Here is a 26599-nt window from a genome sequence, read left to right on the forward strand (position 1 = left end):
AAAGTAACGTTTGGAGATTGTGTTTTGTAAAGACAATAAAAGTAGTGATCAATTTAATGCAAATTGTGAAATAGACATATACATTAGCCTATATCTTATTAAATTGAGTGGAAGTGAATGGAAATAATTGACAACAAAGACAGTGTGCAAGCAAAGTGACTTACTGGGTAGGATAATAGTGACAAATAAGCCACTTATTAATACATTTAAATGTAAGACTTTAACGGCCTGCAGACATTGTGGATCCCGAAGTCGTAGTTTATTGTGTACCTCTCTGATAAGATGCAAACTTTTATTGACTTGGCTCTGAATAATAGGTTGTATTTTATTTAAATGTACCACTGACATTATGCTTTCATTTCTTTATACAACTATTATTATGCAATTCTTATCATGATTATTATGAAAAAAAAAAAAATCACATGCTTGGTCATCAAGGTCATCGTTTATTGATTCCGAGTAAAAGAGGAGGGGACCAAATGGAACATTTCATGAGGAGGATGTCCCCCGTCTCCCGCCCCTAAATGTCACCAATGCTTAGGATACAAAACAAAAGCATTAAACAGTGGACTAGAAATGACCATTTTCATATTCTTTTTTATATCAATCAAAGAACGAATTTAAAATCTCATAAAACATCTCATATTTAAACATTGTGCCACTGTTACTATGTAGATTGTATCAGATGACCGTTGGTGCAAATCAACATAAAATCAATTAAGCATTAACTTTTGGTATTTTGGACAGAAAAATGATTGGAAAAGCTTCAATGGTTATGCGTCTCCTTCCTCCATCTTAGACACCTAAGAAAAAATACAAAAATAAATGAGATCTTCAAATAGATATTGTTTCGAAACCAAGGACTAAGTATAATGAGCAAGATTTGTCTACCTGCTCATTATTGTACATAAAAATAAAAGCAATAAAAGTGATGCTAAATAGTAGCAAAAACAATTCAGTTCCCATCGAGTTCCACCCTACCTCGTCGTCAATGCAGCGGAACTGCAGGCTCCAGCGGGTGTTGTAGAGGAAGGGCCGGAGGTCGAAGCGGTTGTCGTCGGGGCTGTAGCTCTCGGCGTGGTAGGACGGTGTGATGGTGGTCATCTTGTGCCGGTTCACAGAGTACCTCCGGAAGAAGTGCTTCACGGTCACTGCAACCTAAGGGACCAGAACAAACTTGTATGCAAATGTAAGAGGAAGCGTACCTTCCCCTTAGCCTACACAGGTTGTTCGGCAAGAACGTGTTCAAATGAGAACCTTTAATTATTTTAAAATTACAGGGGAAACATAGAGTAGTGGGCATGGTGTTTGACTCATAGCTGAAAGGTACTTATTTTGATCCCCAATGTCTTATATTTGCCTGTAGGCATTTTTGTCATAGATGCCAACTCCTACCTGCTCCTTAATGACAATGTATCTGGAATCACTGTAAGCCATGGATAAATGACATGATGGTAATGAAGCACAACAACAAATGCATGGTTCCAATGTGGGCAGATGGAAGGTCAATGCGATGGAGTCAGTCAAAGTATGTTTGCGGAGCTGAATGCAAACTAATGCCGTAAGCCAGTTTATAACCTTTATCAGAGTAGCAGCTCTCCTGACGTGTACAATTTATGATGCATCTAAACTAAATGGCTCATGGGAATGCAGTTGAAGCTGACAATGGTCTTATGATATTATTACGCAATGTGCGACATTGATCTCATCCAGAAACAGGATCCCTTATCACTGTTATTCTTTTTGTAATTTAGCCTACGGAAAGGCTAGACTGGGGCATGTAAAAGCTACAGCCATGTCACATTCTGATGTATATTTTTGTTTTTTATTTATTTATACATATATTATTTTAACTATTTCTGAGGGTGTTTTAAGGAATGCCTTTCATTCTATGCTATGTAGATGAGCCCTTGACTTGCCATCTGAAATTCCTTGGGAAAGAATAGCAGTAATAACACCAACAATAGAGACAAATCGGGTCAAATAATCCAATAAGGCTTCAAAAGAAAACTGTGGCTTTAGCAGTCAAAAAGAACCAATATGATACCAGAGCATGTAGGTAAACCCCAGGCCTCAGAAAGCGAGTGTCCCACCTGCGTTGGGCTCAGGGTCTCCCTCCAGGTGTGGATGAGCTTGCAGAACATGCTGTAAGGACCGCACTTGGAGATCTTCCTCAGCCTACCCATCACAGACAGCTCCGCGTAGGTCATCCCCATGTCCGTCTGGGGGGGGGGGGGAGTGGAGGAGGAGGGATGTGGAAGGGGTCAGAGGTCAGATGTTGGGAGCAAAGGATGGGTCATAGTGGTATGACGAGCGATGGAGAGAAGATCGGGGTAAAGTGTTGGACAAATGTAAAGAGAAAACCGGTAAAGGTCAGATGGGCAATTTCAAGAGAGAGAAGTCAAGGGAGAAACTTGAGGGTTTGGGTAGAACGGTAGGTTGAGCTACACTGGTTCTCTGAACTTAGCAAGAGTCACGTCGGATAAGAGAAGTTGCAGCATACATTTTACGTGGATAATATGTACTTGGTGGGATAACAACTATTTTCACCATTATTTACTGAAAAGAGAAAAACTGTCTCAAGAGCAATGGGAACAAAAACATTATTTGCCATAATATCTTCTGATGTTGATTCAGGAATTAATTATGGGTTTGGTTTCCTGTAATGAGGTTAAGCATTGCATCATCTTCCCGAGACCTCTGTAATTACCTCATCAGTCTGCGACACCTGTCCCTCCATCAGGGGCTCAAGTTCAGCAGTAGGCGGGGCAGCCAGAATGCTAGGGCCAAACAAAACAATGATGTCAGCCTCTAAAAGACTACAGGCAAATGGGATGAAAGGCCAATACAAACTTTGATAAAGAAAATGATAAGGAATACAAACACATATTGCCTTAAACCAATGCATTTACTCATGGTCCCCTAACAAAATGTTTGTGATTAAATATTTAGAATGACCTCTAAATGGGGAAAACATTTTCAGAAGAACTCTGCTAAAGCTAAACTGAAACAGGTTACATTCGTAATCTTTCATGAGCAGTAGCATTATTTGCATTACAAAAATATTATATAAGATTAGGTAGATCCTCTATTTAGTTCCCACATTGATTTTGCCTTAGATTCAAGAGTTATACTCATGGCATGAGATATGGAACATACAGGAAGTTACAATAGATTGCGATGAGCAAGAGCAGGCATTGTCACGTACGGCTCTTTTCAGTTCACACATTCAAGACCTGACAATGGCTCAGCACACAACGGAAAGAAAGACAGTGCTGTTTCCAGTTACAGGCAGCGTTTTGAAAAGTGAAAGGATGAGAATAATGTATGCAGAAGACTCACCCTTGTTTCTCCTGATCCAAGTTCTACTACTTTTCTGGTATAATTTATCATTTATTAATAGAGTTAGGGGCACTGAAGGAACGATAACAGGGGATAAAGTGTGATAAATTCAAATATTTTTGTTTTGTATCAAAAAGTTCATTCTCAAAATTATTCCTCTGTATTTTATCTTTTAAACGCATCATATTTGGACAGAGACACACGTTACCCTCGGAGCGAGTGGAGCTGGAAGTGGTCGACGCAGTAGTGAAGGAAGCTCTTCAGGTCCGTCTTGCTGATCCCTCCGATCGGGTTGATGTCAGCACTGGAACAGTCGTACTTTGTGAAGTACCCTGTCAGACTTAACACACACACAAACACGGTCAGTATAGGAATACACAGCCAGTAGGAGAGGATAATGGAGTATGAAGAAGGATATTAGAGGGCAAAATAAGCCGCGATTTAAGCCATTTGTAAGACCAGTCCCTCATAGAGACGTAATCATATTAGTTTCCCACTCTAAATTTTTCCTTGTTTAAAAAAATGGCACAATTTCCTTCTTATTTGAATAATAATAATTTATTGAATTTATTTAGCACTTTTCAAGGTACCCAAAGCACTTTACATAGTGAGTTTGTGCATGTGTGTGTGGGGGGTATGACACCTCATTACACTCTGTGACCTAATGCAAGTACCTCTCGTCTACATTGGCTGAGCCCAACACCAGCAGACCTCCTGGCCGGCCCTGGGCCCAGAGACTCAGCTGGGCAAACAGGTAGGCCAGCACCATCCTGATACGGGCCTAACCACACACACACACACACACACACACATTATACGTGGCATGTTTTTTGACAGTAACGCCTAGCACTGCTCTAGAGACAGTGCGAACAATGTGGTCGAAGCTGGAAAATGTCTTCTCAAAGTGTGATAACGTTGTGTCATACCGAAGAAATGCACCATGTGAAAGACAGTAGCAAAGGAAATAATGAGAGCGAGAGAGAGAGCGAGAGAGAGAGCGAGAGAGAGATAGAGCGAGCGAGAGCGAGAGCGAGAGAGAGAGAGAGAGAGAGAGCGAGCGAGAGCGAGAGCGAGAGAGAGAGAGAGAGAGAGAGAGAGAGAGAGCGAGAGCTAGCGCAAGGCCAAGAGTAAGACAGAATTCAAGTATGAAAAAACTAAAATACATTAGTATGCAAACACAAAATCAAATCAAGAGTGAGTCTAACAAACCTGAATATTCTGCAATGCAAGGTTCTCTCGGTCACTACCGCCATTGGCGCGAAACGAGGGCAATTTCCCTGTGACCAAGGAGAAAATACCCAGCATGCCCTTCACCGCCAGCTCTATGTTGATAGTCATGTGTGTGCTGTAAAGACAAACATTGGACAGAAATTGAGGAATTGTATAATGTTTTGTTGGAAATTCTCTATGATAAAGAACACTTATAATTAAAGAAAGAAAGAATGTGAAAAAGAGAAAGAACAAAGGAGAAAAATGTAAATATTGTAATAAAGAGGAAAAGAGGGAAGTTTACAAAGAAAGTCAGAGACAAAAGAGATCAATGACGTTGAAGGCTTGATAGTCACCTGCCGATCTGATTGGCCAGCTCCTTGGCCCTGTTGTGGGTGTCTTCTGAGGAGTTCTCGCTGTCCATGTAGCAGGTGGTGAAAACCCGGCCGCACAGCTCTCTGGGTTCCTGGGGACGGTAGGACGGGTCGCACACCACTCGCCGCACGTCCTCCAGCACCTGGCTGTCTGAGGTGGACGAGACGTTAGAGGGGTAAACATTTCAAAATAAAGGCGCAGCATTCAGGTGAGGTGGTCCTCACAAGCTGGGTCGAGTCAGATGCATTTTGTTGTTTGGAATACCTGTTCACGTACCGGAGTGCTGTCCAACAGAACCTCAACTCTATTAAGGGGGACTTTAGTAGCTGATGTAACATTCAGTTTATAAGTATATATCATATTAATTGAATCCAGAAAAAACATAACAACATAAAAGGTAAGCAAATGCTTGCTTCAGGATAGGTACTGGCTAGGGTGTTTTACAGGTGCCGTGTTCGATTCCCAATGTCTGCCGCATATCCGTATGCATCCTTGAGCACCAATCCTAACCCCCTACCTGTTTCTTCCTCACCTGTATCTAAATTCACCATTAACACACTGAAGAAAATCCAAACGACTTAATAAACATATGTTCCCTTATATTAGCACTTACTGCCGTCCTGGACCGCCCGGCAGACGAGAACACACATGGAGTAGACGATGCAGGCGGTGGAGGAGCTGTCCACCCCCCCACTCAGGGGGACCAGGAAGCCAGCCTGGGACACAAGGCCACACACACACATACTGAGCAGACTCTGCTGCACTAGATCTAGATCTATGTATATGTTCCATTACATGGACAATTTCACAGGTTGTCACACTAGTTTTTACCAATTTGTAAGTCGGTTTTAATATGATGTACTCAATACAAAAATAACAATAGATTAAGGCTGTGAGTTACGAATTTTAGGATTAGTTGTGACAAGCATCATCAGAGCAAATTAAAAGTAGAATTAGCAGAATAGAAATCTGTCATATTGCTATCCTAAATGGTAATGGTAAACAGATTGCATTTTAATAGCGCTTTTCAGACCATTGGCCACTGATTGTGCTGTACAAATAATGTCTCACATTCACCCATTCAGACATTCAGACCTTCAGACATTCATACAACAACGGCGCTGTCAGCAATGCAAGGCAACAGCCAGCTCGTCGGTTGCCAGACAACCCTCACTTCCTCCTGGGACACAGAATCTGGGATCGTTGTCAAAAGGATATTAAACCCAGATTGTTAAACTCTAGCTCAATAGGCCTTGTACATCACAATATCACATCGCACCACCACCAGTTTTAGAGCATTGGAATGTTAGTTATTATGTCAATTTGTATTGGGGAGAGAATTCTGTGTTTGAAACCAAAAAAAAGGTTTTCATCAGCTGACTATATGCATATTGATTTTGATTTAGGTACTGCAATTTGAGTCCTCTGAATACGACGTACAAGCCCTATCGACAGTTTTATTGAGTTTAGACTCCGGCCTCACCTGTCCACTTCTCCTGAGGTAGTCCCACAGCCAGCAGGCCGGACCGAGACTGGAAGACAAGTTACCAGACAAAAAAGGATTAGATTTATTTAATGATCACTATTAAAGATGGAAGCTCTTTCTGAACATCATCGCTTATGTTGCCATAGGAAACATTACACGGCAGTATGAGGCTGACAGATCTAAATACAAGTATATCACTATATTAAAGTTTACGTTTGAACAAGTATAAACAAATGATTACGTTTATAAGTAAGGGTAGGCTAATAATTGTTGAAGCATTGCCATCTTGTTGTCTTTACACAGCGATAGCAATAAATTAGCCAAGACACATAAAATAAATCAGGTCTCAGTGGCTGTTGATGGCCTGCAAGAGCCAATACAATAATTTCATTCAGCCAGAATGACTTGATGGATGGCCTACCGGTCTGTCTACCTACCTACCCGCCTAGCTGCGGGCACTCTGCCCATTCATCCATTGCGCAGAACTGGAACCTTACACAGGTCTAGGCAGATCTATTGCTAAAGCCAGCGAGCTATTCATATGTTTTGGGGTAGCTTTTAGGTAGACATGAAGGGAAAGGTGATTTTTTTTTTCTCGGTTGGATACATTCAAAATCTAGTTGGTTCTAGTCACTCTGGTTGGTTTCATAAGTTGTCTAGCTTAAATGAGAAAGAAAACATCTGAATTGCCATTTTGGACAAGGTAGGCATGGTAAGATAGAAACATATTCTGTGTTTGGCCCCCATTGGTGGAGTGACCAGTGAAGGGGATACCTTATCTCTTCCTCCAGGGTGTGGAACTGCCACGTGATTGGTTGGTGGGTCGGAAGGCCGACTCCATCTCCGGACAAGCTGAAGTCCACCTTGACTCTGTGGCACGGTTTGAAGTCCAAGTCCTACGGCAGTGCATATAGAGACTGTATGTCATGCTGAACAAGACATGCCAGAGGCTGGAGTCAACCATGCTATTCTTGGTAGAGGTCAATAGGCAGGGAACTGTGACGGGTGTTAGCACTCATCTGTAAACAACTGCTTACCATGCAGAATGTGTGCATAAGAGACCTTGCACAAAGTCCCTTCAAACTCAATGGCGGTATATTGCATAATCAACATTGTATACTTCTGAGGTCAATTCAGGTAGAGTTGATTACTGGACAATTAATTGATACTGGATTGACTAACAAGTAATAACCGTTTATATCCCATCTGTCCTGTCTTGGGGGCTTAAAGGTAAACTATGTAACATTGACAGTTTTTAAATGGTTAATGCAGTCCAAATATTTGAGAGGGGTCTCTGCCCGCCCCATCTCCCAACACTCAAAGCTAACACGCGTCGCCATGTTAAGGTCAATGAACAAAACTGACTGCAATTTTTTTTTTGAGGGGCACAATTATTCTGTTTTGACAATGACAAGCTGCCAGTATATTTTCCTTAAGGTTGCAATCTCAAAAGATTTTCATCAGAGTAAAAAGTATGAAAAGACACCATCTGTTTACCTGCTCAGATTACTTTATGACCTCTTTAGTAAAGAGGGATCATGTTACAGAGACCAAAAATACCAAAAAGTACTTGGATATGTGGATATGTGGATAGTGTGTAATCAAAACACCTAGGACAGGTACCCTCTGTAAACACACACATTTTCTTTATTGTTTGTTTATCTTTAAATGACAGGCTTCCACTCAGCTGCAACCACTCTAACATTAGGTGTCAGCAAAGAGCCCAAGAAGAAATGTTAAAGACAAGGAAGAGAATCTGGTGGGTGTGAGCCAAAACGTTTATCTCTTTTCCACAACCCGTTTGACAGTTCATCCGGTTTAAAACATGTCTTCCCTATATCAATGTCAACGCTGCAGAGGCCAAACCAGGTGGGCAGGGGGTCGGACAGTATCGAGGAACTCACCAGGTGTGGCTGGCAGGTCTCTCCTCTGTAGCTACGCACATCCTCAAGGTCAAAGGTCGCAGTGACTACTTCCTGCAACACACAACAAAGCATCTTCCTTTAGGCAGCTTTGGATTTTACCCCTAGATTGTGTGTGTTGAAATAAGGTTCATGGACAACTCCTTTTAGTGTTTAGGAACAATAATCTTGATGTTTGTACAATGCAAATTTTTTATATTAAGATATTTTATATATTAAGTAGAATGGTAATGCATAGTATTTTCCAAACACGATTTAAAGTATGCGTCAAGAAAGAGTGAAATTGCAACACTGACTTGGTAAACTCAAAGTGCTTGCACACTGCCCGAAAAAACACAGACATCAGGCCTGTGTAGTTGTTGGTTGGCTGTCAGATTAGATCTCTGTCAGTGGGAATGTTGAATCGTGGCATGTTTGTTTGGACTTTGTGCAAGCAACTTTAAAAATGGGATCAGTTTTAAGAAGTTCACAGAAAATATGACCTTGTCTTGAGGTAAAAATATGTCTGAATTAAAAGCAATCCTGTTGTGATGCCCAAGATGCTTTAAACTAAATACTAGTTGTCGTTCTCCCATACCACGTCGTCCAGGGAGAACTGGGCTCCGCGTGCCACAATGTCTCCGTTGACAGCCAGCATGGCACAGCCGTCATAATACAGCCGGTCCCCGTCGCAACCCTTCTGGTTGGCATACAGATAGATACCCCCGCACTGAAGAAACAAAACACACAAAACAAGTTATTGGATGAGATATCTATCACAATGGTTGCAGCTGAACCTAACAGTTGAGGCTAGTAGGTCCTTATTGAATCTCTAGTTAGCTAAATCATTCTTTGGTCTCAAATAAAAACTGACTAGGCACGACTATCTGCGTTTTCTGATTCATTTGAGCACTTCGTTGGTATGATTTTGTTTTGGTATTGAAAATGCACAAAACCCCCCCCCAAGAAGTGGCGTTTTAACACTGCCCTCTAGTGGCTACTTGGTGTTAATCGCATGCAGTCAAGATAGTTATTTTTTGTTTGTGTATTGAATAATCACAGTACCTTGCGGGTCGCAGACTTGATGAGGTCGACTCTGGCGTCAGCCTTGCGTAACTCATGGTGGCTCGCTGAGGAGTTAGTGATGATCTCCACTCCGTCCAGACTCATGTCTACATGAGGGCTGGACAGAGCACAGCAGCAGGATTCCTATTAGGTCAATCTGTAGACAGACGCTACTGTACTGTTGTGTATGGGCTGAGTCAACATAGTGATCTTCATGCATTCATTTCAAACCACTTCAATACTAGGAAGAAAGGATGCACCGGGAACGATGTCAGACTATATTTTGTAAATGTCTAAATGTGACATATTATGTTCTGATGAAAACAAACACGGGGTCTAATGACTGTAATGACTAATGACTTGACCAAATACTGGTTTTTAAAATCGCAGTCAATTCAAACACACTTTTACATGCTTAAAGAGGAAATGTTAGAGAAATGAAGGTGTAAGTTGTGTGTTCCTGTTTGGAACTCAGGAGGTAGAGCAGTTGTCTTGTAACCGAAAGGTTGCTAGTTCGATCCCCGGCTCCCCCTAGCTGAGTGTTGATGTGTCCCTGAGCAAGACACTCAACCCTAACTGCTCCTGACGAGCTGGCTGTCGCCTTGCATGGTTGACTCTGCCGTTGGTGTGTCAATGTGTGTATTAACCGATGTAAGTCGCTTTGGATAAAAGCGTCTGCTAAATGCCCTAATTGTAATTGTAATTGAAGCACTGCAAACACTACCTCCTGGGGCTCCAGAGCTCAGCACATATCTCACTGCCGATGCACGTGTCTTTGGTGGAGAGGACGCAGTCACCAAACGGAACTGTGTCCTGCAGGAATGAACACAACGGTGGAAGAGGTGGAGGACATCAGCCAATACTATTTTTGTCATTTAGCTTTTTCGCAGATTCAGATCCCTAATTTCCAGAAATGTCATTGACGGTTTGGTTGGATTTAGAGACCCTGTTGTAGATTGCAAAATCAAATTGAGTTAAACCGTATGGGGATGGTTTGTTTCCAGGTGGTGAGATGTGGCTCTTTACCTGTCCTGTAACCTCCTGCAGCATCCTGGGTAGAAAGTACTCCTCCACTTGTCTAGAAAATAAGAAAAGGTTCTAACTAGTAACAGAGGTGGGAATGATTTAGTAAAATATTTTACATCAGATGAATCAGATTTATCTTTACTAGTTTTGGTGCATCAGGGTGATACAGTTGAGAACGGACCCTAACTTATTTTGGTGTATCAAAAGGGATACAGTTGAGAGTCGGACCCTAACTCGTTTTGGTCTAAGAGAGGGACGCAGCGAGACACACCTTAACTTTTTCCACGGTGAGAACCACCGCAGCTCCCTGTAGTTTCCGCAATTGGCCATCATCATTTTAGGCCTGATCAGCAGTATTTTCCTACAAAGAAAATAATCACGCAAATACTATGAGCTGAAGCTGAACTGAATGGCAAATCAATGACGTGAATTACAAAGTAAAATGAATAAACAATATTCTTCCAGCCTTGATTATGTTTTAAAGAATTAAAGATCCTAGTCTTTATATGCATCTCAACATAGATCAACTTTAACTTTAAACCGGGGACACTAGAGAATGAGCTGGTATACCTGTTGAGGAATAGGACTCTGCAGTTGTACCGCACATTATGATGCATGATGGGCCTAAAAAAAACACAAATATAAAACACGAAAACATTACAAATACTTAGAATAATTTGGCAGTATTATGAGGCAGCTAGGCTTACTTTAAAAAGGTATTTGTAAAACCATCCACTAATTTGTTTTATATTTGGTTTAGTGTTTTGCCAGTTACGGACATGCCCACATCACAGATGATGTCCTGGGGGCTTGGAGACTCCAGAAGCTTCTTGAGAACTTGGAAGCTGTGGAGCAACGTGTCAGACTCATAAAAGTGGTCTCCACAGCCATAACCACTAAGAGAGAGAGAATGGGACACACACACACACACACACACACACACACACACACACACACACACACACACACACACACACACACAGTTATAACAATGACACACTCAAAGCGAATAGTATCATCCTAGACCCCTACCAAAATGTATTCCAATAAGTTAGCTCAGTGGGTAAATATAAATAATACCAAATTTTACCAGATTTCAAGCTCTGGTCCTAGCCTGTATTTTGCCCCACGTGATTTAGAAACGTCGATACCTAAGGAAAGAGAACATATGTAAGTGTTGGTGTTATATCAGACTTCTGCAGCGGGCAGGCATAGTGGAATAATCCTGCTGTTGTGGTGGAAGTTGCAGGACCAAACGAATTCATAAACCCCTGTTTAGAGTATGAACTTCGTTTGAACTGCTCCTATTGCAACTACGGGACTTACTTTTCAATATCCGCTCAAAGTTGCCGTCAAAGTCTAAAGCCCATTGATTTAATGAACAGGTAGCGAGGGTGACCTTCCGTCCCATCGCGTTTGTAGTTTACACCCAGCCACACACACAAGCATACGCAGTTTCGCACACTTCAGTTAGAAGTTATGACTTTGGTAATCTTCAAATGAATAGGTGCGTTATTAAACCATACATTCACCCTGCAAACACAACAGGGGACGTACTTCTTCCTTCACGTAACACGTCATTTAAAGACGCAGACACAAATAACCTACTCAAGCTATTTAGGTGATGTTCAACATCTGTTAGACCTAATAAATATTGTATCACTAATAGTGATAAAATACATGTTTTAGATCGAGCTTTCCAATTTTTGAACTGGCTCAATAAACATCAGTAGACCTACTACGTATTGTTTAAGATATTTTAACACTAATAAGTACCACTCATATATACTCTCTTTTTTCCTGGTGATTGGTATTTATTATTAATAACCAACCTAACCAAGTGATAGATATTTGACACACATCAAATAAATTATTTATCTTTTGTCATTATGAGATCATCAGGCGCTGGTGGCTCCAGTTTCGGATCACCAATCAGATGCCTGAGTCTACTCTGAAGCCCGCCTTGCTGACACACCATTGGTTCTGTTATTTTACGTAATCGGGTTATGGGCGGAGTTTATACAGCGTTTTGCAACGCCCAATAAAACTACCTGGAAGGAAGGGGCAACGGCAGCTGTCTTCACGGTTGTCTAGCGGTAAGTGATATCCAACATTATTTCCGCTCATTACTAATCTAACATAGATTGTCTTTATTAGCATGAATGTAAGAATATAAACCATATCTAGGATGTGGAGCATCTCTTTGTAGCCAACAGTCTTTGAACAGGATCGATGAGATATTATTGGGTTATTACTTATTATCCAAGGTGGTAAAAATGAATTGTCCAGTAATCAACTCTACTTGAGTTAACCTCAGAGTGGACGATGTTCGTTGTGCAATATAAAGCCTAACCCAGTAATTATGCATCAGTCTTTGTTTGGGCAGGAATCCATGGGTAAATATTTATGGTGGTGCAATACATTTGGGAACTCGCAGATGTCAGATATCTGTCCTTAATAAAGTCATGTTGTGAATGCTGAATACTGTTAAAGGACAGTCAACAGCAGCGCAAAGACCGTTTTATAACCCGTTATCCGATACATACACCGCGAATTTGGTTTGTTTTGTATCCCAGTGGATAGCATATGCACTTTGATTCCCCATATCACCTTGGAACCTGCGACACGCTTTTCTCCTGAGACTAGACTCACCACTTAGACTCTAGTTTACTCCAGGTCTCAAAGGAGAAAAGACAGTGACTTCATTGTAGCATTCACAATACAAGTACTGTTTTGTTACTCCTAATAGTGGCTGAAAATCAGCACGTAGCTTATCTCATTTCTCATTTCATAACATTCCTGACGCCTGCAATCTTCTTCTGAATTCCTGACCACAGAGGAACGGTGCAGTGGCAATGGAAGCAACCAGGAGGAGAGGCAAGGTGCACAGCAATGGGAAGACGGCTGAAGAGACTGAGCCGACGGCACAGTGGGGGAGAGCCTGGTAACATTACACATAGGTTTAATTTCCACACAATTTTGTCAACATTTGTTCTGCGGAGCATCAAGAAAGTAATTTGATCCTGAAATCCTCTTTAACATAAATAATCCAAAGTTGACCTCAAAGCGACTTTGTCCAGTAAAGCTGTTCCCTTCCCTGTTTCAATTAGCAGACACTAGTTTTCAATGTGACAGTAAATTAAAGTACCGTAGTGTAGAATGTTGGTGTATTTTAGTGTCTCTCTGTGTTCACATTTCTAGTCTAGGAACAGGCAAGTGCCTCTCACACTAGCCGCTTTTACATGGACACATCTGATCCGCATAGATTTTTATGCGGAATAGAAAATGATAGAAATAAATAAATAAATGATAGAAATCTATGCGGATCAGATGTGCCATGTAAACGCGGCGACTGATACAAGGTGATGATTCCAACATTCCAACACTACTGATTCCAACATTCCGCCATTTGTTATGTCTCAAAAAGGATGAACCAACCTGGTTGTCTGGGAAATAGCCAGGGCCATACACCTTATCAAGGGTGAGAGGGCTTCGGTTCTCTTGTTCTTCATGATTTCTTTACTATAATACTCGCCCCAACCCTTTGGTTCGGGGAGAAGAGGGTTCGACAGCCAAGGAACAGCAGCAGAACCCAGCCGGGGCCCTGTGTAGATTTTGAATTGCTCCAACGCCCATCCCGCCCCTCCCTTCAGGCCTCCCTTCCAAGCCACTCCCCAAAAGACATGGCTCAATAGCTTTAACAAAAGGTCTGTCTGGCCTTGTGGAAGACACAAGACAGACAGGTAAATCATCCAATTATTTAATTCGGGCAAAATTAAATGACAAGACAGGCTCATTACAGACCTGCGACAGCCAGATATCTTTCTATTTTTGTCAGAACATTTTATTTAGTGATAAGACTATCGGGAGACAATGAGAATTTCAACCAATATTCTGAAAAATGCTTCTCACACAAATGCTCTACCCTAGCTTTAAGGAGGAGGTAGGTGGGGAAGGGCATCTTTCTCAATTATGACAGCGGGTATGCCGTGGACATCGACGGGGATCGAACCCAGCACCTATTGACTTGAAGTCGACCGCCCCCAAAAACAACCCTACGCTATACTCAACCAAAGCCCCACCACTTTGTGAAGAGGGTCTCTCCACCTCCACCCAGCCCGTCTCACTCTCTCTCCCCTCCTCTCGCCACACTGTCCGCAGGGAAGTGGACTGGTTCTCCTTGTCCAGCGTGATCGCCCTGCTGTGCTTCGCCCCCTTCATCGTGTACTTCTTCGTGATGGCGTGTGACCAGTACCAGTGCTCCGTCAGCCAGCCCCTGCTGGAGCTGTACAGCGGCGAGACCACCCTGTCCGCCATCTGGGCCCGCTCCCCCTCCTTCACCTGGGGGGCCGCCAAGATCTACGCCGTCTGGGTCGGCTTCCAGGTAACAAGGGGGAGGAGTTGAGAGTGAGGGGGGTAATTTACATAAGGATATATAATAGAATAAGATATGTGATGCTAAATTCATAACCATGTAATTAAGGTTAGATTAGGTCCCAAGGATAAATTAATGCAACTCTTTTTTTTCCCTTTTCCCTGTTTGTCCCTTAGCTGTTCCTGTACATGTGCGTCCCTGACATCACCCATAAGTTCATCCCTGGCTACGTCGGTGGGGTTCAGGACGGATCTCGCACCCCTGCTGGTACTACGCACACACATGCATGCACGCACACACACACACACACACACATACACATGCACATACACACACACTCAACATAGGTTGTTTTGTTAAAATAAAATAAATCGTACCAAAGAAATCACGACTTTTGAGATTATTTTGACCGTTATATGACATGATTGAAAACAAATCTGTAACAATGATACAAATAAATCAATCAATCACACAGTACAGTCTCATGTGTGTCCTTGTGTGTGTGTATGTTTTTGTTTGATGAACCCCCCCGAAATACACACAACTCACCCTTGTGGTCTCTCTCTCCCCCGTCTCTCTCTCTGTCAAGGTCTGATCAACAAGTATGAGATCAACGGGCTGCAGTGCTGGCTCATCACCCACGCCGTGTGGCTGGCCAACGCACACTACTTCCACTGGTTCTCCCCCACCATCATCTTTGACCACTGGATCCCGCTGATGTGGTGCGCCAACATCCTGGGCTACCTGGTGGCCTCCTTCGCCTTCGTCAAGGCCTACCTCTTCCCCACCAGCGCGGACGACTGGTGCGTGACAAGCATAAAGACGGCCACACACTTGATGACCATATGTGTTGTTGAGGAAACGCAAGCTATACAAATAGATTCAGATAATTAACATATGCAGTTCCTGTATCTGTGAATTATGAGTTGGCTAATTATAATAGACATAAATAGGTAGTGTTTTGTTTGTTTATATGCAGTTGTTACGGTCAGAGTTGTTCCGATGATGCAACATTTTGTAATATGAAACGTGGTAAATGATTAATTCAAGGAGAGAAAACATTTCAGCAATAATGTTCGCTATGGGTATCCCAGACCAAAACGTTAATATAATTCTGTACTCTCCTACAGCAAGTTCACAGGGAACGTCTTCTACAACTACATGATGGGCATCGAGTTCAACCCGCGCGTGGGCAAGTGGTTCGACTTCAAGCTGTTCTTCAACGGGCGGCCGGGCATCGTGGCGTGGACCCTCATCAACCTGTCCTACATGGCCAAGCAGCAGGAGCTCTACGGGCACGTCACCAACTCCATGATCCTGGTCAACGTGCTGCAGGTAGGGGCCAAAAACCACCCAAGCACCCAACCTGCACTTTCCGAAAAACTCGAATGGGCAATTTTTTATTGGCTTTTACGCACAAAAAAATGATAAAAATACAATCTTCGAAAAGACTGGAAAATAACAAAACACATTTGCTTTATACACTGTGCCCTGGGGTTGAATGAAGAGAAATACAAAATACGAAAAAATTAAGCACTTTAGTGGAGTCTAGTGTGTAGGTACTGATTTGCACAAACAAAAAAGTACCACAACACAATGTTTATCCCCCACAGGGCCTGTACGTGCTGGACTTCTTCTGGAACGAAGCGTGGTACCTGAAGACCATCGACATCTGTCACGACCACTTCGGCTGGTACCTGGGATGGGGAGACTGTGTGTGGCTGCCCTACCTCTACACCCTGCAGGTAATCAGCCACGCCCAAACACCTGAGGCACGCACACACATGCACACCTGAGACACGCACATGCACACCTGAGACGCACACATGGGGCGCGCACCTCACACATACCTCACATACTTACAAAGGCAAAAACACACACAAACACTTTCACACACTTTCACACACCGACACACCTCACATGCACACGCACATCTCACAGACACGCATGCTTACACTGACATACACACACACACACACACACACACACACACACACACACACACACACACACACACACACACACACACACACACACACACACACACACACACACACACACACACACACACACACACACACACACACACACACACACACAGATCCACACACACACAGTACATATATCCAGCGGATTATGTGTCTAAATATAATTCTCTCTCTCTCTCTCTCTCTCTCTCTCTCTCTCTCTCTCTCTCTCTCTCTCTCTCCCCCTCTCTCTCTCCCTCTCTCTCCCCCCTCCCCCCTCCACAGGGCCTCTACCTGGTGTACCACCCGGTGCAGCTGTCCACCCCCTACGCCTGCGCCGTGCTGGCGCTGGGCCTGGCGGGCTACTACATCTTCCGCTCCACCAACCACCAGAAGGACGTGTTCCGCCGCACCGAGGGCACCTGCGCCATCTGGGGCCGCCGCCCGCCCGCCTTCATCGAGTGCTCGTACCGCTCGGCCGACGGCGGCGTCCACCACAGCAAGCTGCTCACCTCGGGCTTCTGGGGCGTGGCGCGCCACTTCAACTACACGGGCGACCTGATGGGCTCGCTGGCGTACTGCGCGGCGTGCGGCGCGGGCCACCTGCTGCCCTACTTCTACGTGGTGTACATGACCATCCTGCTGGTGCACCGCTGCGTGCGCGACGAGCACCGCTGCAGCAGCAAGTACGGCGCCGGCTGGAAGCGCTACACCGACGCCGTGCCCTACCGCCTGCTGCCCGGCCTCTTCTGAGCTGATGCGGGGACGGGGGGGGGGTGGGGGGACGGGGGGACGGGGGGGGACGGGGGAGGACTGTGTGTCAGAAGATGCACTGCTGTAGTGGGCACGGATCTGATGGGATGGGCTGGTGTATGTGTGTGTAGGCACTCTGTGTGTGTATACATGTTGCATAGCATGTGACTTGTCTGTCAGATTGTGTTGAGGGCTGATTTGATACACAAATGTGTGTGTGTGTGTGTGTGTGTGTGTGTGTGTGTGTGTGTGTGTGTGTGTGTGTGTGTGTGTGTGTGTGTGTGTGTGTGTGTGTGTGTGTGTGTGTGTGAGAGTATGTGTGTGTGTGTGTGTGTGTGTGTGTGTGTTTGCGTGTGTGCGTGCGTGCGTGTGAGTAAGTGACTGCATGTCCATAAAGATTCCATTCAATTCCTTCAGGTGACACAACCAAAAGGTGAACAAGTCCAGATTTGGGGGTTATGGCTGAACCAAGTTTTTGTTTTCCTTTATGCCTTATGATGAGTTATACTTACTGCTGGTTCCTCTAATAGGTTTCAAGGATTAAACCAGATGTTAAGCCAGACTGAAATAGGCTGCTTTTGAGGATGACGGACACTCAATTGTATTCACTTGAAGAAAACCTTGCTCAGATACTGACTGAAATAGCAGAAACAATATAGTTTCCCATTTCCTCACTGAAACCAGAGGCCTTGCCCTTGAACCAATAGTGAAGCTCTCTTTTTAGGATTCCTTGTGCAATTTTTATCTTGTACAGTACTTTCTGGGAAAGAATTTTAGTATTTTACAAGAAAGCAATCCTTTTCAAGCAAGTGTCGATGTTGCTGTGTTACTGCCATGTACAATTGTGAAATGTTTGGACCTTTGTCATTTGATTTCCGTTTACATTCCATTTTCCATTGCCACTGCCTGCTTGCTGATTAGATCAGAAAATAAAGCATCTCCATCATTGGTTATGGACTCAGAGTGCTCATTATTTCTGCAGTTATGAAAGCTTTTGCATACAGATTGGAGACTGATCCATCCATAAATACAATTCACACAGTTCATCTGGTAAAAGATTTGTATCTCATAAAATGTTTATTTTGTTGTATTAACACAGTTAATATTACGTCTAGCCCAAATGTTTGGTGATGTTAGGAACGATTGGTTAGAAAATGCCTCTAGACTGTAACCCAGGAGGCGCCATTCAGCATGTACAACCTCAGCCCAACTGTGTCGCAAAATAGGTCTGGTGACAAGAAGAATCCGCTATGTTTGAGTGAGAGCATGATGCTCAATGATGGAAATTGCATTGGATTTTTGGACATGAGAAACAATAAATTGTGGCCCATTTTGTATTCCATACAGTTTAACTGATTTAAGTCGTGAAAATAAATTATATTAATTGGTAAACGAACTCATCATGTTCATGCTGCTTACGCTGTAGCAGCAGACCTACACCACAAGATGGCAGCAATGTGCAACAAATATGAAAAGTCCGGCGTTGACACCTGCACTTTCATTTCCAAAATCATTGGGTTGTACCAGAATTATTCTCAGGATAAATGGTTGTCGACACAGGAACAGGCTTATTTGGAATTTAAGAACATTTATATTTGCACCATCTTCACTAATATATCTGATGTTTGAGATGGCATATGCAATATTAAGATAGAAGCTTATTTTCATTCAACAAGGTGTTGAGCATGTTATGCCATACATGTTGAGTCAATTCTAGCGAATTGCGAGCGGATACCTGCTCCATGTACATGACCAGTGGCGATAGGACCAACTCATTTAAGCCCTTATCAAAATCAATTAATTTTATGATAATCGCAATTTTTTTCTTTTATGATAATCGCAGCATATTCTATCAGGATTTTTTTTCTCAAATATAATGTCATGTAAAGTAAAATTCATTACACGGCAATTCCTCTGGTAATTAACTGCTTCTCAAATTAACTTGAGAGCCAGAGAGGCGACGGGAGGATCTGTGTTGCTAGAATCACTCATAACAGGGTTAATAGATGGGCACTCTCTCTCTCTCTCTCTCTCTCTCTCTCTCTCTCTCTCTCTCTCTCTCTCTCTCTCTCTCTCTCGCTCTCTCTCTGACTCTCTCTCTCTCTCTCTCTCTCTACCTCTATCTATCTTTCACTATCTGTGTGTGTGTGTGTGTGTGTGTGTGTGTGTGTGTGTGTGTGTGTGTGTGTGTGTGTGTGTGTGTGTGCGTGTGTGTGTGTGTGTGTGTGTGTGTGTGTGTGTGTGTGTGTGTGTGTGTGTGTGTGTGTGTGCGTGCGTGCGTGCGTGTGTGTGTGTGTGTGTGTGTGTAAAAGAGCAGACCATGAAAAGAAAGGCACCGGTCCTCAAGATGCTAAAAGCAGGCAAATTGAATTTAGCCAGTTGAGATCGAGCGCTCATCAATTTAAATTCCTGCCTACGCATAATGACGGCATTGTAAAAATCACATACAGCTGCACATCCATCTGAGGCCGGGGCTGGGTGGGGTTACTTTGGACTGGATGTAATGGAGAGGTAGCTGATGGGGCCGACTCAGCAACAAAGAGCAATATTTCCTCACTAACCCTAGCCCGAAGTCGACCCATTAACCTTGCTCAAGGGTGTGTAGGCCTTCAGGCAGACGGGCGACATTGGGGTTCGAACTTTGAACCTTGTGGCTAATTTAACGTCCCAACTTTTAGACTTCTCTGTTTTGGCTCTGCATGGTGGAACGAGCTCCCTGCCGATGTCAGGACCACAGAGTCGCTCACCGGCTTCCGCAAGACTCAAGACTCACTTGTTCAGAGTTCACCTGGACTCTCCCTAGCATCACTCCCTACCCCCCACTGCCCCTTCCCCTCCCTTACCCTCCTAAAAACACTTATTTTATGTTTGCACGTCCTAGCATTTAATGTACATGCTTATTTTATGTTGTACGACCTGGCACTTAAAAAAGTACTTAGCATCATGTAGCCTCTTAGCCTAGCTTTCTTTGTTTTATACGCGTAATGGGTTCACCTAGCATTTGTAAGTGCTTGGCAGTTGTTCTAGAAAATCCCTACTGTTCAGACAGTGATATATTGTGGTTTTACTTTCTTTGGACAAATGTACTTCTGTAATTGTAATTCACTTTGGATAAAAGCGTCTGCGAAATGCCCTACATGTTAATTTAAATGTAGACTTAAAAAGTAAAGCAAAAAGATTGAATTTGAGAAAAGTATTCTGCATTTTTCCTATTTCATAGTTATTCAATCTATTTCTAATACAAATAGTTTGGTTGCCTCACTCTCTTTGGGCACTGTTCTTTTGAATGGCATACTGCGACACTTCTTGTGCATCTAGATTGAGGTCATACCTGCCAGGGGAGAGAAACCCAACGTGATCCCTGAGAGAACGGGATGGTCTCAAAAGGTGAAATGTAACAAGCTGGAGCTTGTCCAGGATTTGAACCCGTGAAATCGTGCAAAGACTCTGGGTCAAAGAGGCACTGCTGTGCACCGATCTGACAGACTGGGCAGATGTATCTGTTGTTTATGTAAATAATATCTTTGTAATCATACACACACACTCATACACACACATGCGCACACACACGCACACACACACACACACACACACACACACACACACACACACACACACACACACACACACACACACACACACACACACACACAGACACACACACACACACACACACACACACACACACACACACACACACACACACACACACACACACACACACAAACACACATTTATTTTACTATTGCAGTCAGCAAGACCGCTGACTGACTCTATTACAATAACCAAATAAACTGCTTTGAGGATGATGAATACTCAATATTCACTCGACTAAAACCTTGCTCAGATACTGACTGAAATAGCACAAACAATATAGTTTTAGATTACCTCACGGAAACAAAAGGTTCCCCTTGAACCACCAGTGATAGCCCTCTTTTTAGCATTTCCGCCTATTGTTGTTTAATCTCGGTAAAACAGGTACGGCATTCCTGCAATGAAATCACACAAGCCGGTGAGACCATCCTGATATTCACGCTGTGTTTCTGCCTGAACATCAGTCTGGCCTCGGATGGGCGAGGCCAGAGCCTTACTTTGATCTGAAAAGTCCTGCCATTCAGATTGACGATTGTGTTCTCTTTGCTCTGGCAGATCCTGGTTGAAGTTAAAAAACAAATAATCCGAGATTATTTTCTGCATATTTCTGCAAAAAAATATTGACCATTATTCTGTCTATTTCTAATAAAAATAGCTTCATTGCTTCAATTTCCTTGGGCATTGTTTTATTGAGTGGCAGACTGCGACTCTCCTTGTTCGTCTGGTTTGAGGTCATACCTGTCAAGAGAGCGAAACCAATCGTGATCTCGCAAGATCGGGGTGGTCGCACAAGACGAAATGTCACAAGATTGGAGCTTGTCAAGGATTTGAACCCGCAAGGATCCTACCCTTTCTGCCTGGACCAACAAGCCAGCCAAGTGAATAGTAGCAATAGCAATAGCAATAGCAAAAGCGGAGTCAGCGTACATTGGAGAAGCAGAGATGGAGGTACTGAGTGGGCACTTGAAATGAGATACTCGCAGGGATAGTGGAACCAAGTGCCAGCCTTCAAATAGATAAAAAACAAAAACTTTGTTGTTGATTTCCAGGGAGGCCAAATTATTTTTTTATTGGCAGTTTGGAAGGAACGGCAATGCTGTGATGAGGGATTTGGTGGGAGGGTGAAGATGGGAGTGCGTGGGTGGGTGGTGGGGAGAGGGATGTAGTTAAGAGGAAAGAGCCAGATGATTATTAACATTGCTTGTTGTTTGAAGTTTTAAGGAATTTCACTTTTTTTGATTAATGGCGGACACCCTTAATGATAATCCCACTGTTCATTCCTCATTAGCTGGATAGCTTCTTTGTCCAATAAAAGTACATCCAATTCACTTTTAATCCTCTTGTGGTTGTGCCTTGTTATATTGTCTTCCTTGTAATTTATATCTTACTAAAAATAATATTGCCTCTTCACCTTCCCTTACACCACCAGCTCCTTCCCTCGTTCATCTTTCCTTACCTCCTTCCCCCTTTTCTATTCAACCCTCACAACATCCGTCCTGTCGCCCTGTGACCTTTCACCTTGCTTTGCGGGGCAGATGACAGACTGACGACGGCGTCGGAAAAGGGAGGTATCGGAAGGATAAACAACACAGATACCCACAACATGGGTTCTCCAAAGGTCAGGATTCCTACGGTCAGTCCGAGGGGGGGGGGGAGGGGTGTTATCTCTGACTCCACAGACAAGGTGATTCCACTTTTGTAAACACCTACTTTTTTATCGTTAAATGGGGGGCCTTGGTCAGGTTGTCTGTTTTTGCTCCATGTAACAGCATTCCAAAGGGGAACTATGGGGTCCAAGAAGGCAAATCCCTGCACATCCCCCGGTCCCAGGCGTCCTGCCTGGAGCTCCAGACAGCACTCCACACTGAGGGCTAGGGCGTCCCTTCATTACAGTTGGGGCCGTTGTGGAGCTCTTCAAACAAGAACCGCCTCCACCACATTGAATGGAGGCTGTTGGTGATGGTCGTAGTCCCTTATACCCATTTCTGATGATACGGACAAAGGTAAATCAATGCTGCGCACAGCAATGTGGTGGCGTCTTGCCCCACAGACAATGAGTCAAATTAAATGTGCTAAGGTCAACGTTTAACGTGTTGATATCGTGTTGGAAGTCACAACGGGAACTTCTCTGACTCAGCAAATCATTTAAGCCCAACAAGACTATGAAGTTATGATATCGTTTTCGGGTTGTTTTGTTCAAATTTATGAAAGGAATCACACCCAAAGTAAAAAGAACAAAGCCTGACAGGTGCAGAAAGAACAGGAAGAAACCGACTGGTGCAACAAACACACGTTTGCGCTGGCACATCCCCAAACGATTTACACACAGAAATGCAGAGCAGGTGGTCAGTTTCCAGGGGAGTGGGATGAATCTGTCTGGCTTGTTTGGTTGCCTAGGAGATGAATGAATCTATGTTTGTATGTTCAGCGAGCCTGTTTGTGTCCCTGTGCGTGCGTGTGCGTGTGAGTTTGTGCTGGGTGGGTGTGAGTGCAAGGGACAGCGAGTGATCCAGCGAAGCAGTTAAAGTCCCAGCCAGTTGTTCAGGGGGCTACGAGGGGCATGCTGGTGAGAAGAGGCCTCCAGAGAATAGAGTATGAGCCCCACTAGGAACAGCCCCAAGGACGGCCCCCTCTCACAACCACTGCTGCCAGGGCCTCATCCCCCCTCCAATATGTGGATGGGGAGAATCCCATGCATGCTGCCAATCCCACTTCACCGAAGCCATAAGAATGGTCAATAGACAGCATTTAAATGGCCCTTTTTTCTAACCCGTGGCCACCCAAAGCACCTTACAATACTTCAACCTGACATTCACCCATTCATGCACACATTCACACACCGACGACGGCGGAGTCAGCCATGCAAGTCGACAGCCAGCTCGTAAGGGAGCATTTAGGTTTAGGTGCCTTGCTCAGGAACACCTTCGACACTCGAGGCTATGGGGAGCCGGGGATCGAACTAGCAATAACCTTGCGGTTACCAGCCAACCCGCTTTACCTCCTGAGCTTCTGCCGCCCAAAAAGACCATTCCCCATGAAGACCGATCGATGTCTCTTTAAGACGAGCGCGCTCCATCCGTCTTGGCCTGTAGGTCCTTCTCAGCTGAGGGTTCGGAAAGGTCAGGTCTCCCGGAAGGAGAGAGATGCTGAGCAGGGACTTGTGCGTTTTCCCCCATCTCGCTCATTAGCTGACTGCTTTGAACCAGAGCTAATGATTATCAGAGTGGACGAGGTGTCTCGTGGCACCAGCCTAGCACTCTGGCTGCTAACGACTCTCACCTCTTTAATAAAACACGAGGAACCTGAACGATCGACCCAAAGGATGAACCGTCGTGATAAAACGTTGCGCTAAATAATTGTAATGCTGACTGTCATTTTAAGCCCGAGCCATTCTATCTTCCAGAATGTCAATTTATTAAGGTGAACTACAGTGAGTCCAGATTCCAGATCCGGGTTATTAACAGTATAGTAGCAGGTAGGGTTGAGACGTCTTGCTCAACGGCAGCGGACATTAGGGTAGACAAACGGGTTCGAACTCAGAACCCTCACAGCATGGAGTCAAACCCCCTAACCGCCAGCCTATCCTGCTCCATTATCTCCCCATGCATGTGTATGGAACCCACGACATTGTGCCTTCAATGGCTGACTCAGGATGTGTGCCGTCATTGTTTTTTTTCCTGTGAATTCATTTGCAACACAAGCCACACCTCGTCCGCAATAACTCCCGCTCTCCGCCTCCTGGGGTGTGGAGGCCGGGCCGCGATCCCCCCCCTCCAACACGAGTGGGTGAGTGCTGACCTTTGCGTGTCTGAGCGTCTGATCCCCAAGCCGGTGTCGGCGGAGGGGGGTAGGTGGGGTCGGGGAAACCCCCCCCCCTGGTGAGCCCAGAATGAAAGACGAAACACAAGGCGAGAGCCGACTTCTATGGAGAGAAAATAGCATCCGCAGGGAGACATTTTGAAAACACGCGGGGCCCTCCCGCACTTCTGGTCTGGTAAAGTCCCTTCCACACCCTCCAGCCTCCTCCACGCCCTGACTCACACACACATTCTAACACACACACACACACACACACACACACACACACACACACACACACACACACACACACACACACACACACACACACACACACACACACACACACACACAGATCCCAGACCAAATACGTCACCCTCACCACAGACCACAACCCCCTCTCAACTCCTCTCAAGTCATCTCACCTCATCTCCATGGCATTCGAGGCGTGCTCGGTACACCTGCTCCCCTTCACGCACACACACCCACACACAACCCACCCACACACACACACACACACACACACCCACACACACACACACACACACACACACACACACACACACACACACACACACACACACACACACAACGCACACGCACACGCACACGCACACACACCCACACACACACACACACACACACACACACACACACACACACACACACACACACACCCACACACACACCACACACACACACACACACACACACACACACACACCATGAGGTCAACCCTAAATGTGATTGACTCCGCCCTGTCTCTCACCACGCCAACGTCTCCCACACCAGTCCACCATCCCATCATATGTTTCTCTCCCACACCAGTCCACCATCCCATCATATGTTTCTCTCCCACACGCACAGAATGTGAACTCATCACTTCTCACTCATTTTGGCATTCCTCATTCAGATGAGATAACACACCGCAAAAGATGCGCCCTCGTCCACAACAGCTGTGGGCGTCTCTCAGTCATTCAAACAGTCAGTCTTTGTGTTGAGGAGACTACTCTCATGAGGGATCTGCCCTGGACTCTTCTGACCTCTTTTGTCTATCCGTCAACCCATTTGTCTGTCTGTCTGTCTGTCGATCAGTCCTGTGTGCGTTTTTGTTTATCCACCTCTCACCTCCCTCCTCGTCATCTGTCTGTCTCTGTCCCCCCCCCCCACCCCCCCACCCCCCCACCCCGCCCCCTCTTATCTTCTGCGCTATTCCCTTGACCTTCTCTCTCGTTCCCTGACTCCCCTCTCCCCTCCACCTCTATCTTTCCATCTCTTCCTCCACCCCTCCAAAACAGCGCCCCCCCCCCCCCCCCCCGTCCGTCCGTCCGTCCGTCCGGTTTGCTGACCTCAGCAGTTTGTGAGCAGGCCGCGTAGCGATGAGCTGATCCTGGACAAAGTGGCTTAGAAGAAGCACGTGGAGGATGTCGCGCAAACTGGACCAGCCCGGAATGTTCTTGAATTAAAATGAACCAATCAGGACATCAGGCAAGGGTACACCTAATTATAGTGTGATGTATATAAATAATATCTAGAAATAAATACACTGACGTTGAGGTCTCAATAAGGAAGCACGGCAAGAACGCTATGGTGTAGAGTTACATTGACAAACGCACACACACACACACACACACACACGCACACACACACACACACACACACCACACACACACCACACACACACACACACACCCACACACACCCACAC

General features: G+C 44.6%; 2 protein-coding genes across 2 annotated transcripts; one reads left to right on the forward strand and one right to left on the reverse strand.

The window, feature by feature from the left end:
* Positions 1-301: 301 nt before the first annotated feature.
* On the reverse strand, positions 302-11986 carry nadsyn1 (NAD synthetase 1). Its single transcript, XM_056608296.1, has 21 exons — positions 11731-11986; positions 11495-11555; positions 11184-11300; positions 10975-11028; positions 10676-10765; positions 10405-10456; positions 10103-10191; positions 9379-9496; positions 8912-9043; positions 8317-8388; positions 7187-7308; positions 6410-6458; positions 5540-5642; positions 4908-5076; positions 4552-4687; positions 4017-4123; positions 3551-3682; positions 2711-2780; positions 2094-2222; positions 982-1158; positions 302-803 (listed from the first exon to the last, which is right to left on the reverse strand). Exons 1-21 carry the CDS (start codon positions 11813-11815, stop codon positions 774-776), a joined length of 2094 nt encoding a protein of 697 aa, XP_056464271.1. The 5' UTR covers positions 11816-11986; the 3' UTR covers positions 302-773.
* A 427-nt stretch (positions 11987-12413) lies between these two features.
* dhcr7 (7-dehydrocholesterol reductase) lies at positions 12414-17510 on the forward strand. The gene is made up of 8 exons (XM_056607793.1): positions 12414-12500; positions 13242-13348; positions 14566-14788; positions 14956-15046; positions 15369-15582; positions 15910-16114; positions 16393-16524; positions 17032-17510. The coding sequence occupies exons 2-8, from the start codon at positions 13260-13262 to the stop codon at positions 17497-17499; spliced, it is 1422 nt and encodes a 473-aa protein (XP_056463768.1). The 5' UTR covers positions 12414-12500; positions 13242-13259; the 3' UTR covers positions 17500-17510.
* Positions 17511-26599: the final 9089 nt, after the last annotated feature.

This window comes from Gadus chalcogrammus, chromosome 14, assembly GCF_026213295.1.
Source record: "Gadus chalcogrammus isolate NIFS_2021 chromosome 14, NIFS_Gcha_1.0, whole genome shotgun sequence".
Lineage (NCBI taxonomy): Eukaryota > Metazoa > Chordata > Actinopteri > Gadiformes > Gadidae > Gadus > Gadus chalcogrammus.